The sequence below is a fragment of the Camelus ferus genome, chromosome 12 (assembly GCF_009834535.1).
Source record: "Camelus ferus isolate YT-003-E chromosome 12, BCGSAC_Cfer_1.0, whole genome shotgun sequence".
NCBI classification, from domain to species: domain Eukaryota; kingdom Metazoa; phylum Chordata; class Mammalia; order Artiodactyla; family Camelidae; genus Camelus; species Camelus ferus.
In genome coordinates, this window is record NC_045707.1 from 30027900 (window position 1) to 30055688 (window position 27789).

The window sequence follows — 27789 nt, forward strand, 5'->3', positions numbered from 1 at the left end:
AAAATGCATGTATATTCTGTTCTTATTTAAGTATGAATATAGGAAATCAAGAAAAAAGAAATAAATCACAAAGTGAAAATGCAAGGATTGAACAAATGTTTTAAAAAAAAATAGAGAATTACCTTTGAAAGAAGCAAGTACAAATCTGTTAACGCATGTGCCTAAACTACACACACACACACACACACACACACACACTCTATTGTAAAATTGAGAAGAAAGTAGTTTATCTAAAGCCTCTCTCCTGCTCACCACATCGTCCGTTTCTCCATTCTTCAATGTAAGTTTCCTTCTCAGCACATGCTTTCACATAGTTGCCTAAAATTGTACACAGGCAGTCTTGACTGTTTTCACAAGTACAAGTGTATTTTTTGCATTCCTTAAAAATAAGAAACAAATTTATGTTACATTATGAAACTATTCAGAAGAACATGTAGACTGGGTAGAATGATTGGTTCATGACCACTTCTGTCCCCGGAAAAAAAAAATCTGTCCTTGAAACTTTCGGACTTATTTCTTTTCAAAAAAATGCCAAATAACAAATCAATTATTAATTGAGTTTTCAAAGAACTTAGAAAAGACAGAATGAGAAACTTATTGAAGATTTTTCTCAGGTGGGGTTATTTTATAGTATCTTTCTTTTTAAGTTGGTGTGTATAACAATTGATTAAAATAAGTAGAAACCAATGTTAAATTTAAACGTATATCTTAATCTACTGACAATGGCTCCTGTTTGAAAAATTTTAATATCTACATGTTTCTTTTAATATCATCAAAATATTTCTCAAAAAAACTGTTAGTGTTAGACCCTCACATACCTCATGGTACAATTTAGGATTCACAATTGGATGGCAGGAAGCAAAGGGCCCACTTGAATCAAGAAGAATTCCACAGTGCTTTTCAGCAAACCTTTCTGGAAGAAAATTAATGCACTCCAAATTAGATCAAAATTTCATAATTTTTTAGCTGAAAGAGAAGGTATAAATTTTTATTATATATAACTATTTATAATAGTTCTGTCCTTATTAGAGCAATTGTGTGTTTTTAGGGTGTTTTGCTGTAATTTGTTATCACTACATACAAAAGTAGCAGGATATAATCAGAAACAACGTGAGGCAAATCTGTATTAGCTTTGGACTTTAGTATTTAATCAGTTAATCTTCGGAAATGCAGTTTCTATATAAAAATAGGAATATAGGAATAAAGGGACCAGATTATTCATTTAGGTGTCCTTTAATTTAAAACAGATATTTATGTCTGAATTATGAGAAGTTGGTGAATGAAGCCACCACCACCTCGCCACTGTCACCCCAGAAGGTCAGATCAGTATTTTTGAAGGTCATACATTATGACAACCAGTATCAATAATTCAAATACACTGATTTTATTTTTTAATGCCTTAACTGATGGTTGGTTTATAAATAACTAGTCTCATTGTAAATTAATAGAAAAAAAAAGTCACAAAAATAGCACCTAAGTAAAAAATGTTTTGTTCAATGATTTGCAAATTCTTTAATTTGATGACCATAACTAGGACAAACATTGCTCAAATTTTTTTTAACTGTTTGTTGATTGGCTTTTAAAAGTTACTGCCACCAGGAATCAATAAAGGAAGATGACTAAATCTATTAAAAGGACATTGAGGCCAATTATTACTAAAATTTTGACAAACTTTTAACCAGGTATTACCACTTTTTATGTAAACATTGTTAACAGCTTATTGAAGTATAGTTTAATTTTCTGTATTTTATTTTGTTAAGTATATATAAAACACTGAAAATTGAGAAAGTTAATTTATATACCTCTCAGAAGTATCAACATATAGTCTACTTCACATAAATTGGCTTGGTTTCTTATAAGATATACATTCTTTTCACCTATTCTCATTTTAATTGTTTTCACTGCAACACCCACAAAACAAGATAATGACAATTAAAACCCTGAAATATGTATCACCATGCTGATATAAATGCATTTATCAACTCATCTTTCAAATCAAAACAAGTACATGAAACTTACCAAAGAAATTGCTTTAGTATTTTTAAATGTTATTATAAGCTGATCAGACATTTCTTTCAAATATGCAGATTAACATAGAAATCTAATTAACACAGCAACATGATATATTTTAACTTACCTTCCACTACATTCCATTATTTATGACAGAAGCAGCATAAAATGAAGTGTGTAATAAAATCAACAATACTGCGAACAATCAGAGCAAGACTTAGACTCAAAACACTTGAATTACACCTTATTATGAACACTATATCTAATCTCCACTATGGGCATTTACATCAGTGGGGGTCATAACATCATCCATGTCCTTCACGAGTCTCTGTGGAAATTAACTGAACTAAAATGTATGAAAGTCTTTAGTCAGCTAAAACATGAGCTGAATCATACAGGTGTACAGTTTATAACTAATACACATGATAACAGTGGTTAGGAGACCTGGATCTAGCTATGGCAGTATCGTCGTGTCTCACGGTTTGGGTGAGGCTTGCTATTCCAACCGGTGATCACTTCCACCACTAAATTAAAGACAAATAATAATAAACTAAGTGATCTGTAAAGTCTCTTCTAAACCTATTGTTCCATAACTATGGAGAAAACTGTACAAAGAGGAAGAGTTGGTATAGAAAAAGACATCTGTGTCTTTTTCCTCCCTTCCCTAATGAGAGACGTGTTTTCTGAGAGTGTCCTCAGCCAGCTAGACAGTTTCTCCGCTGTTCCCTATAAAACTGGGTCAGTACAACAAACACTGCTAAAACCAGGATTACCTGACAGTCCCATACTATTACCAGGATAAGCATATAATTCCTAGCACCTAATTTTTGACTACAGAACCTGATGTTCAGTTAACATTACCTGTTTCTATGCTGATGCATGAAGCAGAGCTTCCTTTAGGACAGGACATCATTTCCCAAGAACTCGCAAACGCCTGAGATGTCTTCTCTAATATATTCTGACTTGACATGAAATCATCCTCTGCTCTGTTGTTGTAGGAACCACAGAGTCCTGTGTAGAGCACAGAACAAATTTTAACATCCTCTCAACCACTCAACTTTTTGCATTCATATTCAGGTCTTTGCTCAAATCAAAACATGTAGAAAACACCTGAGAATTGTCTTAGTTAGTATTTACACATACAAGTAAAATTTCATGACACTTCAGATTGCTACCCCCTTTTGTAGTCACATGAGCACTGAAAGAACATCTGACTTGAATATTATGTTTTTCCTGTTTGTTGCTGTAACTTAACCTCCTTTGACAACATTGTAGGAAACATGCTTTATGACTGCGAATTTTCAGTTTCGGCCTGGAGAGGTGAATTATGTTAAGGGCTATCTGTCTATCTTATCTGGACTCTTATGACCCATGAATTACATTTTTTCCTATGCATAAAAAAGTCACCTTCTTAAGCGAAAGTATATTACAAAAGCTTAGATTGTTCTAAATGAGTAATTGTGGGATTTCTATTATTTTTTTTGCTTTGACATTCAAGACAGTATATAAGAGCTCATTTCTTTGATAGAAAAACTCAGTAAAAGATATGACCATGTAATATATCAGTAGAAAGGCAAATTATTATGTAGCTTGTGTTTGAAACTTGATTTTTTTAAAGATTTATGTCTCTAATATTTTCATTTATTCTTCTACAGGGCAAAACTTTAGTAACATATAGCAAAGTGATATACAGCAGAGTGATATATTATCAGTGATATATAATGTACATTATCAAAGTGATATATAAAATATATTATTAAATCTCACCTAATTTAAAGACCTTAAAATGGTTAAATTGTTGAAAATCACTTGGAAAAGATTTTGTAATAAATAAAGCTGTCTTCACTGTACGTCATAATTATTTTACTGCAACGTGGAAAGGAAGATTAAGTAAACATGCTTTATGATCCTAATGTCATTAATTGAGACAATTGAAAGTTGCAATAAATGATGGTCACATTAGAGACTTGGAAATAAAAACATACCTAGAGGACTTACCTACAGTGTCTGTGAATTGGTTGGGTGGCATGGAAATATATAATTGCATCACAGGAGCAATTTGTATTTGTATTTTTGTATGAAAGTATGTTTCTGCTTGAAGGTATGAGGAAGATACTTTGAAGATCTGTATTTGGTCTGTTAAAATAATTTTAACATTAATAGCAATAATAACATATTAAACAGTTTTTATTTCTTAAAATGCTTTTATACTTTATATATTTTAAAAAGCAGAAACGTTTACTATCTTAAAAATTGAATAAATTAATGTACTTTATGTTTGTTTTTTAATGATATTATTAAACTTACCTGAATAGTAATAACCTTGATTTCTAATCTTGTCATTTGTGACTGTTCCATCTCTATTGAATATATATTTGTCAACTGAAACAGACTAATAATTAAAGCACATTGTTAGTTCATATTAATTTACAATATTCATTCATTTTAGTGTAATATATGAAACTGAAATGTGTCATAAAATGTTTAATTTTATTGGATTAATTTATAAATATCTAAAATATAGAACATTTTTAAAGCATTTCTTATACCAGTTCTTTGAGCAAGATTATAAAGGACTTTTCATCTCTAACGTGTAGATGAGGAGACTGAGACTCAAGAAGGGACCTTGGATTTCCAAAGGTCAAGTGGCTTATAAGTATCACAGACCAAGCTAGGTGGCCACCCTCCCTATTTAGGTCATCTCCAATTAAAATGTCAGTTCCAAATACATGACAGTCTAAATAAATACAGTTGCCTTCTTAAATGGTTCACAGAGTTTAATAATTTAATAGGCACATGAGGTTGATCTGTGATTAGCACATTAGCTGTATGCCTAGGGTATACCTAAGAATCCTTGGAACTATCCAGCCCCTCCATGGGTTTATCAGTCTTATTTATGCTTTTAGTTTACACAGTAAAGCCTCTCTTCTCTAACCTCAAAAATTCTCAGTTTGTGAAGTAATTGATTTGATTTTGCTCTGAATAAACTTTAGGAAGCTGATTACTTACCGAATTCAAGAGGAGTGTAACACTATTTAAGCACGTTCCTGACTGACCACTCGGACATGGACGAAGCTCAACGCTAATAGACCAGTCTTCGTCCTGTATAAAAAATGCATTTCATTTAAATGTTTATTGAAATGTCATGGATTACATGCCATTACTATGTGATTCATCCACAATGCATGTTTGTCTTTTCAGTGTGCAAAAGGTTTACATACAATCCATCTGCTCTGAAACTAGAAGCCTAGTTCAGCTAATGGTGCAGTCTAGTGTTGGCCAAGTGCTTTACGGATGGTCCAAGCATCTTGCTTAAGTTATACCTATGTAATCTACAACTGGTGGATTTTCACAGTCATCATTTTTCTCTTTTCTCTTTATTTTTGTCTTCTCCTCCAGGGGAATTATGCAGAGTTATTGAGACTAACAGGATTTAGCCTCATAATAAAGAAACTAAACATAAAATATAGCTTGTTTATTCACTGGACAATCCATAACATCTATTTAAATCCAATGAGAGAGGTATTTAATTTGTAAGCCCATAACATAAGTCATCCAACGCTGACTTCCAGTTATCACTTCAAGATCTAAGAATATCTACTCTATAAGAAGCAAATATACCACATATTTGGATATGTTTCCCTCTCACTTTGCCCGTCCCCTGTCCTCATGGATTATGTGAGGGGCATACAAAGAAGGAAAGAAGATTTGGAAAACTGACTTTTAGCAACTATACTTTTCAGATTCCTGCACATTGACCCACATCTCTCTCTTTAGGAGCCACAAATTCTGCTTATCACTTTTCCTTTCCAGGAAGATTAAGTAAAATTGCTTATTCTCCTGCTAGCTACAGGCACAAGCTACAAAATGGAATCCTCCTCTTACTGAAATGTAGATTAAAATGTTAGCACTGAAAAGAGTTTAAATGTAAGGACAGCCTCTATCATAATGGTGCTATTGTATTATAAAAAATAAATTAAATGTAAAAGAGTAATAAGGAAAGAGGAAGATGCCATGTGGAAAGTGAAAGATACTTTCACTTGCGGCATGAGTGAGCACATGCAAAAAAAGTAGAAAAAGGAAATATTTTTCCAGTGTATTCAGAAAAATATTAGTTATAAAGGGATTTAGATTGCTTTTGTTTAGCAAGGAATTTCTAGGGAGTGCAGGTAATACTGATTGTCAGTGTCAATATGTGACAGAAAACAGATACTGAAATATATAACCAATAATTGAAGGGCTGTCTGCTATTTTTTTAAAATGGTAAATTAAGTAGAAGATAGTGTTCTAAGCTGATTGAAAAATATTTTGGTGTCTGTATTAGCTTTCTCAGGTGTTCTAGACTATTACATACGTGGATAGCCAGATAGTGACAGTTTCCAGGATGGTTGTATTTAACACCATCAAAAGTCGTAATCAAGCTTCCTTCCACCTTACATCTTCCAGGACATAACAGTTCAGTGCAGGACCACTTTGCTTCTTGGCACGTGCTGTTAAAATGCAATGGTTATGTTAAAGGTCATCGATTGTGTTTTCTCTATGATGAAAATAAATAACAAAACATTTAAAAAATTACAGCTTAACCTAAGACATCTAGTCAAGCTTTATTAGACCATCTTCTTCATTCCCTACGCAACATCTCAACTCTGATAAAATGTCTCATTGACAGCGGTATCCTCATATTTTAAAAGATTCTAATTCTATCGACTTAAATAATAATGTCTGCCTGCATTAAACATATAAAAACTTGTAAACTGAATTTCAGGGGGTTGTTTGAGTAGAACACATTTCACTATTACTGTTAAAACACCTGCTACGTGTCACGTTGTAGACCTGCATTGCCCAATATAGTATAGAGACGTATGGCTATTGATTACGTGACATGTGGCTAGTCAGTCCAGTCCAGATTGAGACCTGCTATGAATGTAAAACACACACAGACTTCTAAGAGTTAATACGAAAAAAGGTTGTAAAAAACTCTCTGTGTTTTATACTAATTTCATGTTGAAATGATGGTGTTTTGGATATGTAAAATACATGGTTATACTTGATTCCACTTAGTTTCTTTTTTGCTTTTTAAAAATGCATCCACTAAAAACTGTTAAATTATTTATGTGTGTTATATTTGTGGCTCACATCATATTTCTCTTGGACAGCACTGCTATCCACATTCAATAAATCACAGCTCTTGTTATTCATAATTATTATTAATATATTATTACCAGACTAATGGAACACTGCCTATTTATCAAGAAAATATTACAGTATAAATAATATATTAGTTTTCACTGAGTCAGATTATTTCCCCACAAGGAAACAGTACATTTCTAGAAAATCCTTTGGAATCTTGCAGACATTTGAAGTTTCAGAGAAAAGTCATACTGAGAAATAAAGAAATCTCTTTGGTCAGCACATTGTTCCTGAATTCAGAATGAATAATCAAGCTATTTAACTAAAAGAGAAATAATCTACACTAACTTTCAGCACATTAAAATCCACTCAGGATTAAATATATCTTCACCAGTGTAGCCACATGTAAAATTATTTGAAAAGTGTTGGGTTGTTTCTAATTGAATATTTTTAAATATTCTTGGCAATTAGCATAATTATTGTTTTATTATTATAACCATACTTTTGTATTATTCTTTACAACCACCAATTTGGTTTACTATTCAAAATGTTATTTCAGTTAGTGAAAAATATTATCTTTTAAAGATACACAGAAACTCATCTACTTTACATAAAACACACTAAACTTTCCTCAAATAAGAAAGCGTACCAACACAGAAAATGCAGTGAGGTTGCTTTTTGCTTCTGAAACGTTTCTTTTAAGTGTGGATTTAAGAATTATTTTAAGTTACATTAAAATATTTGTATGACGTCACTATCAGTAAAATGCAGACAGAAAGTACACACATACCACTCCGAACCACAAGGACCTTCACGGACTTCTCCTGCCTGATACACTTTTCCATTAGATTCACAGGGACAGTCAGCCTTCAGCACACATTTCCCTTTCTCTCCAATGTCATCCAATAGATAGCCTAGAATACATCATATAAGATTAATCTCAAAGCTATACAAAGCTCAGTCAATTCTCAAGCAACGGATTGTGAAATCACTTCTGAGATCGTCCTTTCAAGTGTAAACATGTACTTAAAATGATGATTTCTATTTAAGCAAGAACTGGCAAGAGTGGAGATAATTGTCTGAGCCACGGAGCAGTCCTGTTGAGCCCAATATAGGACTAGTGGATCATCTGTGTAGGACCATGGCCCTCAGATATTGTAGAGATACAAATGCACATTAACATGATAAAGTCTCTCTTCCCCTCCCCTGCAGTTTTCTAGACGGATGGATTATGAATAGATAATAATTTATTCATTAAATATCTTGTTAGAAACAAGAGTCCCACTATAACTGAGGCACTTCATTTTCAACTGTTTTAGTATAAATACTATTACCTTCTAGACAGGTGCAGCCACTCACACATTCAATGTCTTGAAAAGGAGCTACATTAGAACAAGTTGCAGGATTTGAGGGACCACATTCTTTGTAGATATGGTTTTCTGGGCATGTCGGTTTTTCTGGAGAAATACACAAATACGTATATATGGAAATTAGAGGAAAATGAATGTGATACATACATGATATTCTAATGGGGATCTTTTCAAATGGGATTCCTTGAGTAATTTTCAAGATATAGGTCAGTTTTTTAAGATACTAGGTAACTAAATTATGCCAATTTCCTATGCACCACATTATCTTAAGATACAATATTAATTTGGAGGAAATGTATATTATATAAAATCATTTTATCTTACTTTGAAATTGATATTCTCCTTGTGTTTTAACTTACAAAGATTGTGTTAAGTATACATGGAAACTATATTTATATCTGTATGAAACTCATTTATGTTTTTTAGTTTTTAGAATGGAAAAAACCAACATACTTTTGATAACTTGTTCAGCTATTTTTATAGAGTTTTTACAATTTTACAGAATTATTCACTTTTCCCAGTGAGTTTTACTGATTATAGGGTATAAAGTCCCTAATTAAGATCTTAACACAAAGCACTTGTGGCAATGTCACGCCACAAAATGAACCTCAGTTTCCTCATAAGTACACGTCAGAGACAAGACTATCACCTCTAAGTTTCCTTCCAGGGCAACAGGCATTTGAGAAGATTACTTTGAAACATGGCTCAACTTTAGAGCACTGTGGAGACGTCCTGATTTGGAATCTGTAATACGTCTAAAACCTACCACAAACCACATCGGAATCATCTCTCCAGGATTCATAGGTGCCAGGACCATCTGAAGCGCAGAGGCGGGACAGCTCTGAGTAAGTGTCAGCACGTGGAATTTTTGTCTCTATTTTGACAATACTCGCTGATGCAGATCATTCTGTAGTCATTGGATAAAGCGCTAACCTTCCCACACTGCTCAAAGTAGGTTCCAATAATTTTGTCACAGTACTACAAAATAAAGCACAAAGTTTTATTAAAAGATAAGAAAAATGAAGAATCAAGTGACTATTCAAGGAAAGATAAATTCAGAAGTTTTTTTTTTTTTCTTTACACAATATCGCATGGCTTTGACAGGGAGAGTTGTTGAACACGGGTTGAAATGGAGAGCTCTGAATTATCACGTTGGTACAGTGACTCCTAAGGGAAAACTTCACCTCTGGCATCTCAGATTGCTATACAACTTCAAAAGTTGTACCAAACTCATCAAAACTTTCTCTAAAAGTGACATGAAGTTTAGAACTCAAGAAAATAGAAAGAATGAGAAAAGGAAAGATTGCTGATGCCAGAGATCAGGGTGGTGAATGATTGATACCACAATAGACAGAGGGATATAGGCCCTTCCAACTGTTAGTCTGCCTGTATTTGATGGGTAAACATGAAACAGAGTGATTCTGTGCTTCCTTGGTGGGGGCCATGAGTGTTTGCTCTGAAACAACATATTTGTTCCCCTGTTGGTGAAGGAAATAAAGACACATATTATCAAGCATAAAAAGTTCAAATTTCAACATATTTTAACTACCACATACCTGTTTTCTATCTTAACTATGTTTGTTTTCAGAGAAATATAAAAGCTACTGGCAAGCAAATGCATGGTTTGCACCAATTAAGCCCTAGGAACACTGATAACCTTCTCCAAGTGACATATAAAATTAAGTGAAATGAAATCTTCAAGGGTTGTTTTTTATCTATGACTCTTTGTGTAACTTTCTCACTAGAGTGCAGGTTCCTGTAGGGCAAGAAATAGAATTTTGTGATCTCTAGGCTTAACACAGTGTCTTGCACACGGTAAGTTCTTTCTAAATTTGCGTTGGCTTTAACATATATTCATTCAACGAACATTTCTGAGCAAATAGAAGTAAGTTCTCACACACTGTGCAACTACCACAACAGATAAAACACGATCCCTGTCATCACAGGCCTCAGAATCTCATAGGAAACATGCAAAGAAAACATGGGGAGTGTTTATAGGCTGTATTTCATCGTAAGTAATAATGAGTGGCATAGGGTGTCAGAGGAAACAGAAAGCTACTCTAACTACAAAGACGAAAGAGCATTTCACAAGGAAGATAGCAGATGACCTTTCATAACATCATGGCTTAATTTGCTTTGCTAGAAGATGACAAAGCAGTTATAAATACAACACCCATTGTCCATAAAACACAAGTCTCCTCCTACCTATACCGCCTACACATATTGCGATCTTGAGAATTTTGTGCTAGATTGGAATAGGAATATGCGAAAATGCCGTCAGTCATCAAATGAATGCAAACTATCAAATTCCACGTTAACAGAATTACACAAGTGCAGAAAATTCAGAGCAAATGACGACTATTTTCAAGGGTCATCGTCAAAAAGATAGTCTGCAACTTTTTCAAAACGAAGGTCAAGTATACAGGAGGTGACAATTCAGACTGGCTATCTGGGGCAAAACTCAGGGAGTGAGAGCAGAAAGTAGGTCTTAGGAACACGGTACATTGATTTGTAAACTGTAAGAGTCAAGTCAGTCCCCATCAAGAGATAATCATGGAGAGGTGAAGTGCCTCAGTTTACCAACAAACTAAAACGTTTAAGGAAGTTAGAATTGTTACACTGATGTATAGTAAACATCATAATGTTTTAGGGAAAAAGGCACTTATATTAGAATCTACAGCTAGCCTAAAGCTTAGAAACAGACCACAGGGACACTGGAGAGGGAGCAGTTGCAGAATTCTAAGAACAAGTTGCTTAGAAGAAAATGTGGGCTCTCTAAATCGAAATCAAGGGGGAATATTGCTGAAATCTGCTCCTGGATGAAATGTTAAGTTTCTTACCTCTACTCCGTCTTCACAGACTTCATAGCTTTTACTAACAGCATTGGGACAATTACCAGGAATTTTACTGTTGGCAATGTGCTCATTGATATCGTCTCCTTAAAAAAAAAAAAAGCAATGTTTTCAAGATACTCATTATATACGTACACTATTTTCAAGATAAATGTGGACTTGACAATATAAATATATATTTTTTATTTTAACAATTTCTCATTCTTTAGACAAATGCAAATTGTTAGTTGTTAGGTTTATCTAAATATGAGTAATTACTTTACAGTTTTCTTTGGGGAGATAATTTTCTTTGACATGAAATCTTACCTGGAGTGCTGTTGAAGTTACCACAAAGACCACAAGTTGGATATTGCTTGTGAAGAGTGAGCTTTTAAAAAAAAAATTACATGTATGTGTTTATAAAATATTGAAAATATCTCAAGATGAAGTTTACCCAAACCAAAGGACAGGGGCTCTCCATGTTCAATGTCGCCTAAGCTGCTTACTTAGAAATAAACTACAGGGCCTTTTCTAAAAGATCTGGATCTAGAATTTGGAACGGTCCTGACTTCACCTCTTACTAACTGTGTGTCTTTGGGCCAATTATTTAATTTTGGATAGTCTGAATTTCCTGAGTTCTATCATCTGTAAAGTAAGATTAATAACATTCTACTTAAAGGTAGTTTAAATAGTAGACAGTGCTTAGTACAGTGATCAATACATAGAGATTTCTCAATAAACGTTAGCTCTTATTTTCCTTATATTGCATTATTTTTATAACCAAAGGTAAAAACCACAAAGCACGGGATTATAAGAAAAATCATAGATGGACTTACTGAGAGCTTGTTAATTTTGTCCCACATCAGAGACAGGATTCCTCTACGGCTATTCAGAACATTATGTTCTCCGTATTTTTTAATGTGAATCAACTTATTGTTATATGGTATCTGTACACTGAAAAGCACAAAATACAAGTACATATAAAGGTAAGAATCGCATTAATTTGACGTGTTTGTTGTGATAATCCATGTTTCTGCATTTAGTATAATAAATATCATACTGGCTAATAAATATTAAAGTTTTCTTATTCTGATCATCACAGAAGAAGAGACACAATGGCTATTGGTCCAATTTTGGAAAGACTTCTAAGAAACAATGAATAGGTCCTTGGGGCTTCGGAGGCACCAACAAGAAAAAAGTGGTTCAGTGTAAGAATAAAATGATGAAATAATTTGAAATGTCCGCAAGTAGAATATCATGCCTCATTTTCTTATCCTGAAAAGTATTGAAATAGTCATCCTTCCAAATTCAAATCGCTACTTCTGAAAATAATGGCCTAAGTTTCAATATATTGTAAAACCTCAAATTTGTATTTAGTGTTAAACATACAAATGAAAATTGAAACATCCTATTAACAGTTTTGTTGAATATGCATGTTGCCCCAAATCTAGAGACTCAAAATAGCCGAACAATAGAACCACTCTTTTTTTCCCCTTACTTGTTATAGGAATAAATATAATATCTTACAATCCCACATACCGCAAAGTCTTATACATTTAAGAAGAATTTATTAAAAATATCAACTTGAGCACCCAAAACAGGAAAAGAGTACTATCTCTTCCCTATTCAACCTTTTGTTTTTCCTTTTTGCTCGGGTTGCTTAAGTAATTCTACAGCCTTTATTCAAAACATTATGACATTCACCTTTCTCCGTTAACTAAAATGATATCGCCAAAAATAGAGATGTCGTTATTGTCAATTATAACTGCGATTTTTTCAATCTCACTATCATTGCTTCGCTTGACCTCAATATTGAAATCTCCTCCAGAGTCAATGCAGTGACGGCAGAAGGTATACGTGCATGATGACTCAAAGGAAAAGACACGGCCATTGAAAGCTTTGTATGCTCCTGTGCCCCACGTAGAAGCTTCACCTACAAAATATTCAGGGTGGAATATTCATCGTTAGTTAGAACAATTAGCATAGCTTCTAACTCTGATTTTTTAAGTGCTTATGTATCAAAAAAGAAAAAAATCACTGAAAGGTTCAGTTCTCACACTTTATCACATACTGCAAGGTGTGCTAAAAGTAACTTGGGAACACCCAGAGTTGGCTATTCCGACTAAAACAAAACATGAAGAAAAACATCTCGTTTCCCAGTGGAAAAGGGTAACTGTCTTGACTCTGGGAAGGGCCATGTGGAGGGAAGTTGTGGTCCGTTTACTAGTTTGTTTTGCTTTTTGTAGAGATAGTCTTACTAAGGTTGTCTGAGTGAGTTACTATTTCTATTAAATAAGCGTAAAGAATTTTATTATTTCTCTCCATACATATGTATGTATGTGTATATGTTTATGTATAAAACAGATGATGGGAAATTTTTTTAAAACTGATTTCAAATTTTGGTTATTTTGAAACCTCACTAGGTACTGGCTGGCCTAGGCATAGAAATATGGGTAGAAATCAGTCATTTAAAAAAAAAAAAAAGTCAGAGTCATTTTTACTTACCAACAATTGCATTTGTTTCTGAGTATTTCGGGGTTGCTTCTGGAATATGGGATCCTTTTTCTATTTAACACAATGCATAGATTATTTAAATTTCAAGATACATATTGACTTTAAATACACAGGATATTGTCTTCTACATGGGAATTTTAAAAGTTGATATTGAAGGCCATCAATGGGTTTTTTTTTAATCCAAAGTGTATAATTTGATTTTGTGAGAGCTGTGATTTGCCAAAGTCATACGCATTATTATCTCTGAAATCCGTGATTTTTCTTGTAGCAATCAGCCACAGTATGTTCAGAAATCTTTTAGAGCTTATTCATTTGGGGTCACGTACAGTTACTAACATATGTGGCATCCCTTACAAAACTATTTCTTCAACTTTAAAAATAGCATTTGGTAGCCTATTTTTATCAGAAAACCCTATCCAAACAAGTCCAAGGTTGATTTTACTAAATCAGTCTACGATATAATACTAGTAACTCAATTACCTATATATGAAAAAATTAATTCACCTCATCAAAGGGAAAAGTTTGTATACTTCGAAACTTTAAGTTTCCCACAATTGTTTATTTCTAATGCACTGACCCTTTTATGTAACCAAGTAAACACATGCAATCTTAGAGCAAGTCTAAAAGCAAGCAAAATAGAACAGCAACAATTTTAAAAAGTGAATTATTTTGATAGAATTTTAAAATATTTTTCACAATGCCATTTACTGTGTATCTTGAGGTCACCTCTCTATTACGTGTTGTCTTCACTCAACTTAAGTGCAGACAGATTAAACTCTTATTTATAAAGTCATTCCTTAAATATTATATCTAAAATGATAAAAGAGAAGTTGTATTGTTTTATTTAGGTTCTCTTAAAATATAATTTAATCTTTCTTATTCATAAAGTTGTTTCAGATACCCGATTGGTCATTTAAATTGAATATTCAAAGAGAGGAAGCACCTAGAAGCTCAATTTCACATGGGAAACACATAATAATATCAAGTCCTAATAAATCAATAATCAACAGAAATTTTTCTTTTAAACATTGGATGTTATAAATCAAACTACCTGGAATACTGAGTGGTCCAGAAGTACTGTTGTCAGATGAGCCTGTAACACCTATTTAATACAAAATGATTAGGCTGTTTCCGGGTATAATCTTATTTATTAAAATATAAAAAAAAAAAGATTTAAATCTGATGTATAAACCATCGATCCAATTTCGGCAGTGCTCATGTTAGCAGACTTAGAATGATGTGAAGCTGTATGAGAAAAAAAAATCATTAACTCAAAAACCTGCTGAAGTAACAAAATTATAAGCCTCATCACTAAATTGATTTATTCCAGATCAGTTGCCTGAAAACCTGTTCAGGGAAAGAGAAAAGAGTTATACAGACAGGGTTCCAAGTCTCCTATTCCAGGTTCAACCAAACTTGCTCCCACTTTGAACTGTTACTGTACATTTGGGAAATCTAGGCGCCATTTCAAGACGTCAATTGAACAAAGCATTCTGCGTTAAGAGAAACTGAAAGCATTAAAACCACCAATCTACATAAACTGAGATGTTCAATCATAAGGTATCTAATGTCAAGAGACATTAATGTCAAGAAGTCCAGAACCTGCCATTTCAAAGACACTAGATTCAATACCATTAGATCCACTACCAGAGAGAACACTAATTAATAAACGTCTATCATCTCATTTGAAAAAATGAAAGCAGTCAAAAGCTAACATCCAAAAAAAATCTCAGATTGGTAACTACCCCACAGTAGAAAAAGAGACAATTACTTCTTAGCACATTTCTCAGGAACAAAAACCTAAATTTGAATACCTGAGCTAATGGCAGCAGATCCGGGGTTCATAATTTCAGTGTCTCTTAAACCACCTGTATCAGCTGTCCTTAAACAAAATCAGTGGCAATGAATCATGAATAATTAAAAAATTTTCAGTTTCATTAAGTTTTGACTTCAAAATTTATGTCCAAAGGTTAAGAACAACAAAAAACAAAATTGCGATTTCTGTGTGACCAGGCCTTTTCAGAACAGATTCATTCATAGTCAGTCGTGCCTGAGGTTAACCATTACTACACTACACTTATATTTCTTACTAATTCAATTCTATTTCTTAAAAAGGTGTTAATTATAAATTTAAGTTCCAAGTACGAATCATGAATATTTTTCAGAACACTTATGTCATTAGAAAGGAACCTACTGTCCACAGTTCTGTGATCGGTTCCCAAGACCTTCCAACATTACAAGCAGCATCAGAATAGTCCCCATATCATTTTTCTTTTAACAACGTGTATCACAAATTTGAAGACTATTTAATCTCATGTTTCCATTAAGTGGAAATACTAATTTTATCAGATTTTTTTTAAAGGATGCATCTTATTTACTCTTTTCAGGAATGAATCTGCCAAAAAAAAAAAAACTTAAGCCACCAAGACGAGATCCAAAATACAAAGTTCAAGCCCAACAAGTCAGCTGCTACTCTTCACCTTATACAACTCCAAATCAATTTCACATGAAGGCAACAAAAATTATTCCACATCAACAGATCCACAGCAACAAAACTAGTTCCACATCCGATGCCAACAAATATTAAATGACTTCTGCCTGATCCTGTCCATCATTTCAGGATTCTGCCTTGCTTTTTATGTTATTAGGAGTATTCATGATTTTCGCTGTTACTTTAAAATGTATGTTAGAATCCTGAACTTCTAATTAACGGAAATAAATCTAACTTCCTAAGCCACGGGAAACAGATCCAGTAACATCTTTTCCATTATCACAGGTGCCTGCACCACTAAGGCCAGTTTCATCAAATGTGTTTGGTCCAGATGCCCCAACATCAAGTCCAGTTGTACCCTTCCTTCCTTCACCACTTCCAGAACCAGAAGACCAAATGTTTCCTCCTAGTGGAAAATTAAGTTGTGATTAAAAGAAATAAAGAAAGAAGAAAATAATTTGGATTTCTTGGGAACAGAGTCCAGGTTAGGGTACCTGAGGCACTGATATCAGATCCAAGACTCAAGTACTCAGCCCCAGCAGATCCACTGTTACTGTTTCCATTCCCACCAATTTCACCGACTTCAAATCCTTGCTGGTCAGATGACCCCAAACTGAGTCCTGAATCTTCAGAAATACCACCAGGATATTCACTCTCATTTTTGGCATTTGAGCCACCTGCTGAATACAAAATGATGGTCATGAGAACTACTTCAATGCATGCCATGATTTAGAATTGTTCTGTGCACAGAAATTAGCCATCAATGCCTAGAGCACTGAAACTTGAGCCTAAAGAACGACCTACTCCATTTCTATCTATGTCTGTCCCACTGTGACCATTGTCACCAAATCGACTTGAACCAGAATCTCCAAAATCAAATTGAGTTCAACCATTCCTTTCTCCCTTTCTAAAGTTAGAAAACCAGATCCTGATCTCTATCAGAAAAAATAAACTGTTATTTTAACAATAATAAATATTTGAAATATATTTCAATTTCACTGAAAGAGTCCAGGTTAGTAGAATGCCTGTGTTAAGAGCATTAAACCTGAAATTCATGGATCCAGGCCCAACAGACATTGCTGCCCCATTCCATCAATCTCCTGCCTCCAAATTTCTTTTCATCAAATGGTAAAACACCAAATTCCAAATTTCCAAAATTACTACCAGCATCTTCACCCCTTCTTGAACCAGCACTCCTACCAGAATATACTTAATAAATTTTATGATTCAGAACATTTTTTTCGAATGTCTTTCCTTCAAGTCCCAAATCAAAAAACTCAAGCTTTCCAACAAATAGAAAAATCAAAATATTATTAAAGAAGATAACAAATATTTGAAATCCATCCAGTTGGATTTCCCAGGAACAGAGACTGAATGCAATACCTGAAGTACTGGCATCAGGGGCAAAGCCTTTGAGTCCATCCTCAACAGATTCACTGGCACTCAATCCATCCCCTGCAATTTCAGTGATTCCAAATCCCTGTTGCTCAGAAGCCCCTAAATTGGATTCCGAATTTCCAAAGCTATCATCAACAAATGTATTCTGATTTCCCAAACTGATGTCACCTGGAGAATATAAAATGAGTCACAGAATACATCGAAAACATTTTATGATTCAGAAAGTTTTATGCACAAAAATAAGACATCAATACCTAGATTATTGAAAATGGATTCTCCAGATCTAACCACTCAGTTTCTTTCAACTAGTTTGCTACTAACACCACTGGCACCAAATGAACTCAAACCAGAAGCTCCAAAACCAAATGCAGCATTGATTGCCCTTCCCTGCTCCGAGTTCCCAACCAAAAGACCTGGTTCTAACCGATGGAAAAATCAAAATGTTATTAAAAATTAATCTTTATTAATTAATTAGTTTGTTGTTAAATGTTATTTAAAGAAAAGTATTTCAACTAGTTAATTTAATTAGTTTAAAATTTTCCAGAATGAGTCTTTATTGTAATACCTGAATTACTGGCATCAAGTCCAAGGCCTTTGAATCCAGCCCCAATATATCCACTGCCACTCAGTTCATCCCCTCCAATTTCATTGATGCCAAATCCCTGTTGATCAGAAGCCCCTAAATAGAATTTCAGATTTCCAGAGCTACCAGCAACAAATGTATCCTCACTTCTCAAACTGGTGTCACCTGCAGAATATTAAACGATTGTCACAGAATATATTGGAAACATCTTATGATTCAGAAGTTTTTATGCACAAAAAATGAAATATCAACACCTACATCACTGGCAGTGGATCCTCCAGACCTAATCACTCGATTTCCTTCAACTGTTTTGCTACTATGCCACTGTCACCAAATAAACTTGAACCAGGAGCTCCAAACCAAATGCAGAATTGCCTTTCCCTGCTGTGAGTTCCCAACCAAAGACCCAGTTCCAACTGATGGGAAAAGCCAAAATGTTATTAAAATTCATCTTTATTAATTGGTTTATTGTTAAATGTAAAGAAAAATATTTTAACCAATTAGTTAATTAAATAATTTTACATTTTCTGGAATGAGTCTTAGTTGGAATACCTGAGCTACGGGCTTCCAACCCAAAACCTTTTGCTTCACCTCCAGCAGATCCCCTACTGTTTATTTCAGTCCAACCAGCTCTACTGATTTCCAATCCCTTTTGACCAGATGTCCCCAAACCAAATGCTAAATTTCCAGAGGCACTGCTACTAAATCCAAGCCCCTCTTCTTGTGTTGGTGCTGTCTGCTAAAATTGAAAAGAAAGATTGTCACCAGGGAATATTTAAATACAGTGTATGACTCAACACTTTGTATACACACAACCTAAAGAATAACCCTTAGTCCCCTGGAATTTGATTTTCCAATGCTCCCTACTTTATTTTTACCAAAGCCTTTTTTTTCAAGACCACTGACATCAGCTACATGTGAGTCAGAATTACATGGTCAAATCCAAATTAACCCTTTTCTCTTTTTTAACCACCAAGTCCAAAATCAAATGGAAAAGTAAATGGAAAATTAAACTGTTATCAGGAGCAATAAACAAAGGATGTAAATCATTTGTATTTTTTCTTAATAGAGTCTAGATCAGATTCCTGAGCCACAGAAGTGAGCGCCAAAGCCCACTGATTTATCAACAAACTCCTTGCTGGTCTTCCTGCTTCTACCAATCTCCACATCTCTTAAGATAAATCACTCTGACACCAAAATACTTAGATTTACTGTATTTTATTGACCCTCACTTCTTTCACTGACTTTACCTTTCAAATATAAAATGCTATTTATCCCCACCTTTTTTGTTTATTGAAAATATAAAACAATATTGAAAAACATTTTGAAAGAAAAATCACTACAACAAATGTTATCCCTACTGTTCTGCTCATCACCTCTTGACCCTTGACCACAGATATAGATTTTTGACAATTTTGAAAGCAAACATTCTGGCATTCCTTTTCAAGGAAATTAGATCAAACAGGAGTAATAGAACTTAAAAAGCTAACATCTCAAAAGTCATACAGAAATTGAGACCACAATTCTTAGGTTCCTAATTACCTACCGTTCCCCCCCCCCCGACCAAAACTTGAAATTTTAAAGAGTTCAATAACTTGTCTAAGATCACATAGTGAAATCTGGCAAGAGACCCTTTTATCTTAAGCAAGAAATATATTGCTTTTACCTTGCTTAAAGATAGATTGTCTACACAGTTCTTAAAGATAAATAAAATATGTTCCCCCCCCTTCACAGCTTAAAGATAGGTAAAATATATTTTTTCTATTTCAGAGTAAGGTCACACTATATTTTGCATACATTTTGCATGGGTTAGCTTATACTTCAGCCCTTAGGATGCAGTAGAAAAAAATAAATAGACAGAATTCTGTTCCTCCATCGCCACCCCCTGGAGAAAAATTGCTAGATCAGAGAGGAGAATGTGGGTGAGCTGTGTGGAAGAGGGGATTTGAAAAATAATGTTGCCAAACAAGTCATGCTGTCTAAAATTGATGAATATCAAAAACAGAAAGTCCTACAGTGGCCTACGGATCTTTTTCTCAAATATGTGAGTCTTGGTCTCATTTAGGGATGATGGTTGTTGGGGATAACAGAGCTCTGGAGTGTATCCAGTTTTACGTGGGCTGGTTGAGTGGTTGGCTGGGGCTTCCTTGCTTGGCATTTTTATTCATCCAGTGCAGCTCCAGCATTAGACACCCTCATGGCCCTCCTCAGTAAGACCTGGGAGGTTCCCTGAGAGACACAGGAATAAATTCAATTGCTCATAATTTCAGAGGGTTCTCCAGAAAACTAAAGGAGAATGCTAAAGACCCACACGCTCCACTTTATTCTAACTCACAACCAGATTTTGTACACTTGGAAGTAGAGACGCTCTTGCAGTCATGACGGAGCCTAATGGGTCCTGTCCATAGTTCTGAAGAGGTGACTGCTGTCCCCAGGAGACAGCTGACCTGCTGCTTATTTTCAGTTTGTGTTTTACCTCAAAGAAAGCATTTCCCAAGGACATTTTATTGTATTAAGATTGTAGAAAGGTCTAAAAAAACAAATAAAAGTAATATTGGGCTATTTTGATTGCTGCGTACATTAGACCAGAATCAAATTGAGCCAAACTGATATCAGCAAAAATCCTATTCTTACATTTAAGAAAAACTCCCTAAAAGTAGTCGTATTTGCTATAGCTTTTTTTTCATTTGGCTGATAGGGAAACAAAATAATGGATCATAGCACCCTAGTTTCCTGCTAGACTGAAATAATGAATCATAGTCAATGATACTCAGTTGCCCAAAGGAATCTGTAATAAAACTATTGACACTAAGATCAACTTTAAAATAGCTCACTAAGAAATTAATCCTAGAATATAAAGTAAAAACATATTCTGTCAATAGATATATGGGAAAGTAAAACTTTAAATCTACATTCACATTTCTCTCCTAGGTTTAAGAAATTTTTTAAAAAACAAGTAACCAGAGCAATTTTCCATTTCAAAGGTTGCTACCTCCATAAATACCGATTAAATATTAAAAAGTCTGGCTCAGATTACACACACACAAAAAACCACCCTAGGATGTATTTGTTTGTACTAATAAGTACAAACTATTTCATTTTAAATGTTTTAATGATTTTTCCATGGAAGATATGCCATCTCCAAAGAGAAGCACTGCCCCTCTATTGTTATTTAGAATAAATAGAAGAAAAAAAAAAAGGAATTTACCTGCTTCGCTTTCAGCTGTTTCATCATCTGAAGGAAAAAGGGAGAATTGCTGTCATTAGTAGCTTCTCTGGCAGATTTGTCAACAGAAAGTAAATCTTGATTACAGCCACTTCTTGTCCTGAGAGGCGTTCCCACAAACATCTGCTCACTAAGTCAATACTCAGGCAAGAATATAGTAATCGTCCTTGACCATGGCATCTTTATACCCCTCCAGGCCAGCTCCATATAGAAGAATGGCTGGGCTAGTCCATTTTTACATAGTTTACAGAGCCCGTCTAGATGCATGAATTAGAACAGAGCAAAATATACTTCTCAGAGCACTGAAAAGGTGCTTCAAAGCATTCATTATTATTCTGTTGGTGAAATGCAGAAGTTTTAGTTTAAAGGAGTCTTTCATGTGACAAAATACTGTATACACTAAAATTACTAAATGTGAATCAAATGGCTACTTAAAACTACTAAAATTTCTATTTTACAGCTGGATGCCAAAATTCATGTACATACAACTTAAAATGATTTGAGGGTTATTATCTGAATCAAGGTGAATTTTCTTCATATTTCAATAAATAGCCTGTAAATTTGCAAACGTGTCAAGCTATGGTAAATATAACTATATTGTGAGTCAAAAACTCACGCTAAGAATGAGTACTTTACAAGTGGCACAATTTACATGTAAGCACAGATATTAAGTAAAATTTAGAGATATCAAAATATTTTTATCAAGAACATCAAAGCAGTGGTCTCCAAAAGAATTCTCATTAACAATGTGAAATAAAATATTTAACAATGGCATTAGAATTTTGCACAAATTACCAATTGATCACATATTCAAGAAACCTCCAAAAATTTGGGGTAACATTTTAATTTTGAGACTCAGTGGATTGCAGGTTTCTTTTTCATTTTTTAATGCTTCTCTATGCTCCGTAATTCACAAATCCAAACTGACTACATTATTCAAATAAAAATTCAAAGTATATGGTCTGATACTAAGATAAAATTTAAGAAACTGGAATTGTTCCAAGAAACCCAAGACTTATTGTGGTCAGCAGATCAATTTCTGAGCTCCAGGTGCAAATTAAAACAAATAGCAAATAGAGTTACTTAAAAGATAAAGGGCTTTCCATGTGTTCTGATAAGCTGTTATCAAATTGAATTGTGTGTAGTTACACACACACACACACACATACATATTTAGCCAAAAGATAAGAAGACGTGATTTACAGATACCGTTCAGGGACATGTAATATTGTCTCTAAAGTAAAATTGTTCAGTAACATTCCTCATTCCCTATTCCCCATGTAGGTTAAAGCCTGGAAAATTCTAACTATCTGAAATGTAGGTTACAGTCTAGGGTCATTCCTAAATCCTCTTGCAACAAACAGAGATGTCACAAAACCCATGCATGAACTTTACCATCAGGAAAAATCGCTGGGGTTTCACACAGAGTGCACAATTTTACCCCACACACAAGGCTAATGAGCTGGGAATCAAAGATATTCTCATCCCATCCTAGACTGAAGGCACTAAGTAGGAATTGGAATTGAGTGCTATAAGTAGACATAATGATCTTCTAAAGATATAAAGCTAGATGTTAACAGAAGTGAGGAGACAGAAAGGCAAATTAAAAGCAGATATGGAAACTCAGAAACCATTTCTAGAGTAGTTTCCAACTGTCACACATATATCAGTAAATCCCAAGGGCATCATTGCATGATATATAATATAACTGGCATCTTTTTTTATTTTTTTTTTGATGTCCTCGAAAAAAGGTTACACTATGTTCAGAAGTCGCGTGTCTTCTTGGGTAAGAAGACAGACTATCTGTGGTTCATTTCAGGAAGTTTAAAGTTTACCTTATAAAGGATTTGGTTACCTTCATACTGAAAATTTTTGTATGCAGAATAAACTGTTTATCAATGATCCTGAATTATTTTATTAATTCAAAACAAATATACCCTGAGCCCCACTGCAGCTGCTGTTCTCAGCATTGTGAATACAGAGCAAAAGCAGATCAAAATCCTCTCCTTGAGCACTTTACAATCCTGTGTGATAAATGACTGAGGCGTCCAGGTAGTTCATTCACAAAATCAAGTATGAGTGAAAATTGGATACATCAATTTTCTGTATTCCATGCTGGTGAAAATGTAAATTGGTACAGTTATTAAGGAAAACAGTATAGAGCTTCCTCAAAAAATTAAAAATAGGACTACCATATGCCCTGTCAGTTTCACTTTTGGATAATGATCCAAAGGAAATAAAATCACTATCTCAGAGATATCTTCACTCCCTTATTCATTGCAGCATTATTCACAATAGCCAAAACATAGAAACAACCTAAGTGTCCATCAGTAGATGAATGGCTAAAGAAAGTGCAATATATACATATATATGCCATATATATATGTAATGGAATATTTTATTTATACACACACACACACACACACACACACAATAGAATACAATTCAGCCATTAAAAGGAGAAAATCCTACCATTTACGGCAAAGTGGATGGACCTTGAGGATGTTATGCTAAGTGAAATAAGTCAGAGAATGATAAAAACTATGATTTCCCTTCTATGGGGAGTCTAAAAACATCTAACTCATAGAAACAGAGAGTAGAATGGCGGTTGCCAGGAGGTTGGGGGGTGGGGGAAATTGAAAGGTCTTAATAAAAAGTACGAACTTCCAACTATAAGGTGAATCAGTTCTGGGGATCTAATATATAGCGTTGTAATATAGTCAGTCATTTTGTATTATGTACTTAGAAGTCGCTAAGAGAGTAGATCTTAAGTGTTCTCACCACACATACACAATTATTATTGTGTAAGTTGATTGAGGTGTCAACTAACTTTATTGTGGTACTCTTTCTGAAATATATAGGTGTATCAAATTAACCATCACACTGTATGCTGAAAACTTATGCAATGTTGTATGTCAATTATATATATATCTCGGTACAGCTGGGGAAAAAATGTCTGTGTTCCAAAAGCAGGCTCAGAATAAACCTTGATATCTCAAAGTAAATATTAATTTCTGAAAGATACTTACCTGAGTTTAGCCTATAAAATAGGGCTTCCCCATCTATAAAAAGTGAACAAAAGTTGAAAACATTTAGGTCATTTTATACTTCTCTTATAATGGAAATTTTCTTATTTCCATTCTTTTTTTAAAAAATTCAGTATAAACAATCTGCTTTTTATAGCTAATACTTATTACATCAATTCATTATTTTGGAGCTTTCCTTTTTAATAAATTTCATCTATATAGGTATAAGTAATGCATTTACCTATCAACATATTCAAAGTTTTCAATGTCAGTGCATTCTTGGGAATATATATAGTCAAATAAATGAAACTCACAAACTAGTATTAGCCAATACTTTCTGTTTTTCACACTATCCAAACCTTTTACAGCTGCCAATCTGAAGTATTTTTTCTGATCTAAATTTCACTTGATTTTACTTTCCCTAAACATTTTCTGGTTAATATATTCAAAAGCAATGAATTAGACAAAAAAGGGAAAAGGGAAAAAAGGCAATTAACTGTACAGATTTTACTCTATGGAGAGGACAAAATGGCTTGGGAATAAAATCAGAATTGATTATGCATATCCATTTTGTGCCAGACCTTCACCTTGTATCACTGAAGGGAACTGGCTTTTTTCTTTCTTTCTATATTTTGCTCAATTTTTACTTAACATTAATTCATGATATCATCTTTCAATTGATTTCAGAAATTAATTAATTGACTTCCTAAAATATCCAGGAAAGTTGTTAGTTTAAGAAATAGTCTCCCTACAAAATTTTCTTTTGGTGATGAACCAGTCTTTTAACTAGTGATCCTTTCATGATTTGTGAAAACTGAAATTGCTGGTGTGAGTCTTTAGTCTTAAGGAAGATGCAAGTTCGAGACAGAGTCATCAAAAACTTGCTAATATTTCTAAGTGTATAGATGTAGATATCGCCTTAAGGCAAGCTTATTAAAGCTGAAATAATACCCAATAAAATGAAAACCTAGTTTTCTTACTTATCCTACACTTAGGTATAGAAAAGATTTCCCAGCAAGAAAAATATTTGAAATAGAGAACACTGAATATTTAAACAAATATATGCATGGATCTATCAAACAGGGAAGGATTCTTTCAGTTAGTCCCTTACCTTTGCAGAAGACACAAAGTGCCACAACCAAGTACAAAAACATGGTGATTTGGGACCTAGAAACGGGGACCAGTCATCCTGGAGAATCAGATCCGCAAGGGCCCCTCTAACTGGAGTTTTTATACTCACTGACCCCTCTGTCTCTCTCATCATGGGCTAGGTGTGGTCAACCTAATGATGACAGAGCGAAGGTAAATATCAAAGCACACCAGAGATGAAATCCGTCTCAAGTCAGTTTAGTGTCTCATTTGTGTGACTTCTCCTTCCTTGGATCAAGTCCATCTCACGCCAAATCCAGACCCTGCCGTCTTGCCGCCCTGTGCAAACATCAAAGGCAGGAACTAGAAGTCCTGTGCTCTATTAAGCATTGGAAAAGTCTTAATACCTCAAGAAACTCAAATACTCTGATTAAATATTGTAATTGTCTCTCCCTGAACAACGAAAAGTATTTTAAATATTAACCTACCTTGAAACAAAGAACTCTTCAGTTATTGATACATTAATAGGTATTTCCTTAGAGAAATACGTAATCATCCCATCGGTATAGGTACAGATACAGACATACTAAGACATTATTAAGTGCAATATGGCTCAAGAAAGAAGAAGAAAAATACCATATGATATCACTCATATGTGGAATCGAAAAAAAGAAAGAAGACACTAATAAAGTTATCTAAAAAGCAGAAACAGACTCGCAGAGATAATAAACAAACATGATTACTGGGAGGAAAGGGGGTGGGAAAGGATAAATTGGGAGTTCGAGGTTTTCAAATATTAATTACTATATATAAACTAGATTAAAAAAATTTCTTCTGTATAGCACAGGAAACTGTATTCAACACCTTGTGGTAGCCTATTATGAAAACGAACATATGTGTGTGTATATATATATATATATATATATATATATATATATGACTGAAGCATTATGCTGTATACCAGAAATTGACACACTGTAACTGACTACACTTCAATAAAAAATAATAATAAAAATTAAAATAAAATAAGCCGTGAACATTAAAAAAATACATTTTACCATCAACTTTGTAATCAGATATATAAATAAGTACGAGACATGGAAACAGCAACATCAGAAAATTAATGTTTTAGGACAAAAATTAAGTTAAATAGCAAACATCATCCATGAATTATATATGTAGATATTCCAGAGTAGAGGGTGGAAGTTCAAATTAGGTTCTAAGAAAAGATCCAGTCTGTGTTGAACAGGGTTGAGAGAATTGACAGAGGAATCCCTGATACTGGTCAGGTGGCCCTGAAAAACAGAAGGGCCAACTCCACAGCTCTGATGATGCCATCTGCTTCTCATCTGCTCCCAGTAACTACCAAAGAAAGACTTCAGTAGTCAGAGGAAAAATATCTTTGGTTTATTGTCTCCAGAAAGGCAGAAGAAGCTCAAGAAAGGGAAAAAAAATAGACAAACATTCCTAACTTTCCTTTATCCACTCATGTCTCCACTAAGCTAAAGGAAATGTGGTTCCCCCCCTCTTCTGGGGCCTCCTCAGGACATAGCGAATGCTTGTACTCAGGTGCTCCCTACTCCTGAAGATCTCCTGTCTACTCGCTGATTTCTCAAATCATTTCGAAAGGGGGCAGAATTCAGCAGATTTCAGTATTTAAAATTCAATTTTCTGTTTCAGGTAACCCATTGACTGAAGGCCATACATTTTTATCCTGACATCAGTGAAGGTACCAGAGTTTTCCCCGTGGGGCTAAGACCTGGAGAGTGCAGGGACAGTAGACCCAGGAGTGCTGGAGGGGAGGGCTGCTCACCCCACGAGCAGAGAAGGAGGTACAGAGGTTTCGAGGCTCAACACTGACTTCACTGACGGTAATTTTTCCAAAGCCCATCTCTGATTGTCTCAGAATTCACAAATAAAGACTATGCATGGGGGATTTTTCTCCAACACAGAAAATAAAAATGTAATTGAGAGAGAACATTGCCACCACTAACACCACCATTGATGACATTCTTTACCATATCATACACGACTTCATGTGAAGGAGATTTGGCCCTGGAGCGCCCATTTTTCAGATTATCATTATGACGTAATTATTCTGTTACATGCATGACTGTGGGC

The 27789-nt window shown here is 34.3% G+C and overlaps 2 protein-coding genes across 3 annotated transcripts in view; both read right to left on the reverse strand.

Moving 5' to 3' along the window:
* LOC102507673 (apomucin-like) overlaps window positions 1-9327 on the reverse strand; it is a 37500-nt gene extending 28173 nt beyond the window's left edge. The window contains exons 1-8 of the mRNA XM_032493808.1: window positions 9264-9327; window positions 7931-8054; window positions 6365-6500; window positions 5020-5112; window positions 4318-4402; window positions 2872-3021; window positions 819-913; window positions 253-379 (exon numbers count right to left, since the gene is read on the reverse strand). Coding sequence (XP_032349699.1) covers window positions 253-379; window positions 819-913; window positions 2872-3021; window positions 4318-4402; window positions 5020-5112; window positions 6365-6500; window positions 7931-8054; window positions 9264-9327 — 874 coding nt within the window. The remainder of the gene's footprint in view (window positions 1-252; window positions 380-818; window positions 914-2871; window positions 3022-4317; window positions 4403-5019; window positions 5113-6364; window positions 6501-7930; window positions 8055-9263) is intronic.
* MUC19 (mucin 19, oligomeric) lies at window positions 9277-25961 on the reverse strand. Of its 2 annotated transcripts, none has more exons than XM_032493304.1 (13): window positions 25691-25961; window positions 24583-24615; window positions 21536-21562; window positions 18310-18492; window positions 17730-17912; window positions 16841-17023; window positions 14907-14957; window positions 13847-13906; window positions 13046-13274; window positions 12178-12295; window positions 11669-11729; window positions 11351-11448; window positions 9277-9488 (listed from the first exon to the last, which is right to left on the reverse strand). In XM_032493304.1, exons 1-13 carry the CDS (start codon window positions 25731-25733, stop codon window positions 9363-9365), a joined length of 1395 nt encoding a protein of 464 aa, XP_032349195.1. In that variant the 5' UTR covers window positions 25734-25961; the 3' UTR covers window positions 9277-9362. The 2 variants fall into 2 exon arrangements, with proteins under 2 accessions (XP_032349195.1, XP_032349194.1); XM_032493303.1 differs by having other exon boundaries at window positions 16841-17026.
* Between the last annotated feature and the right edge of the window lie 1828 nt (window positions 25962-27789).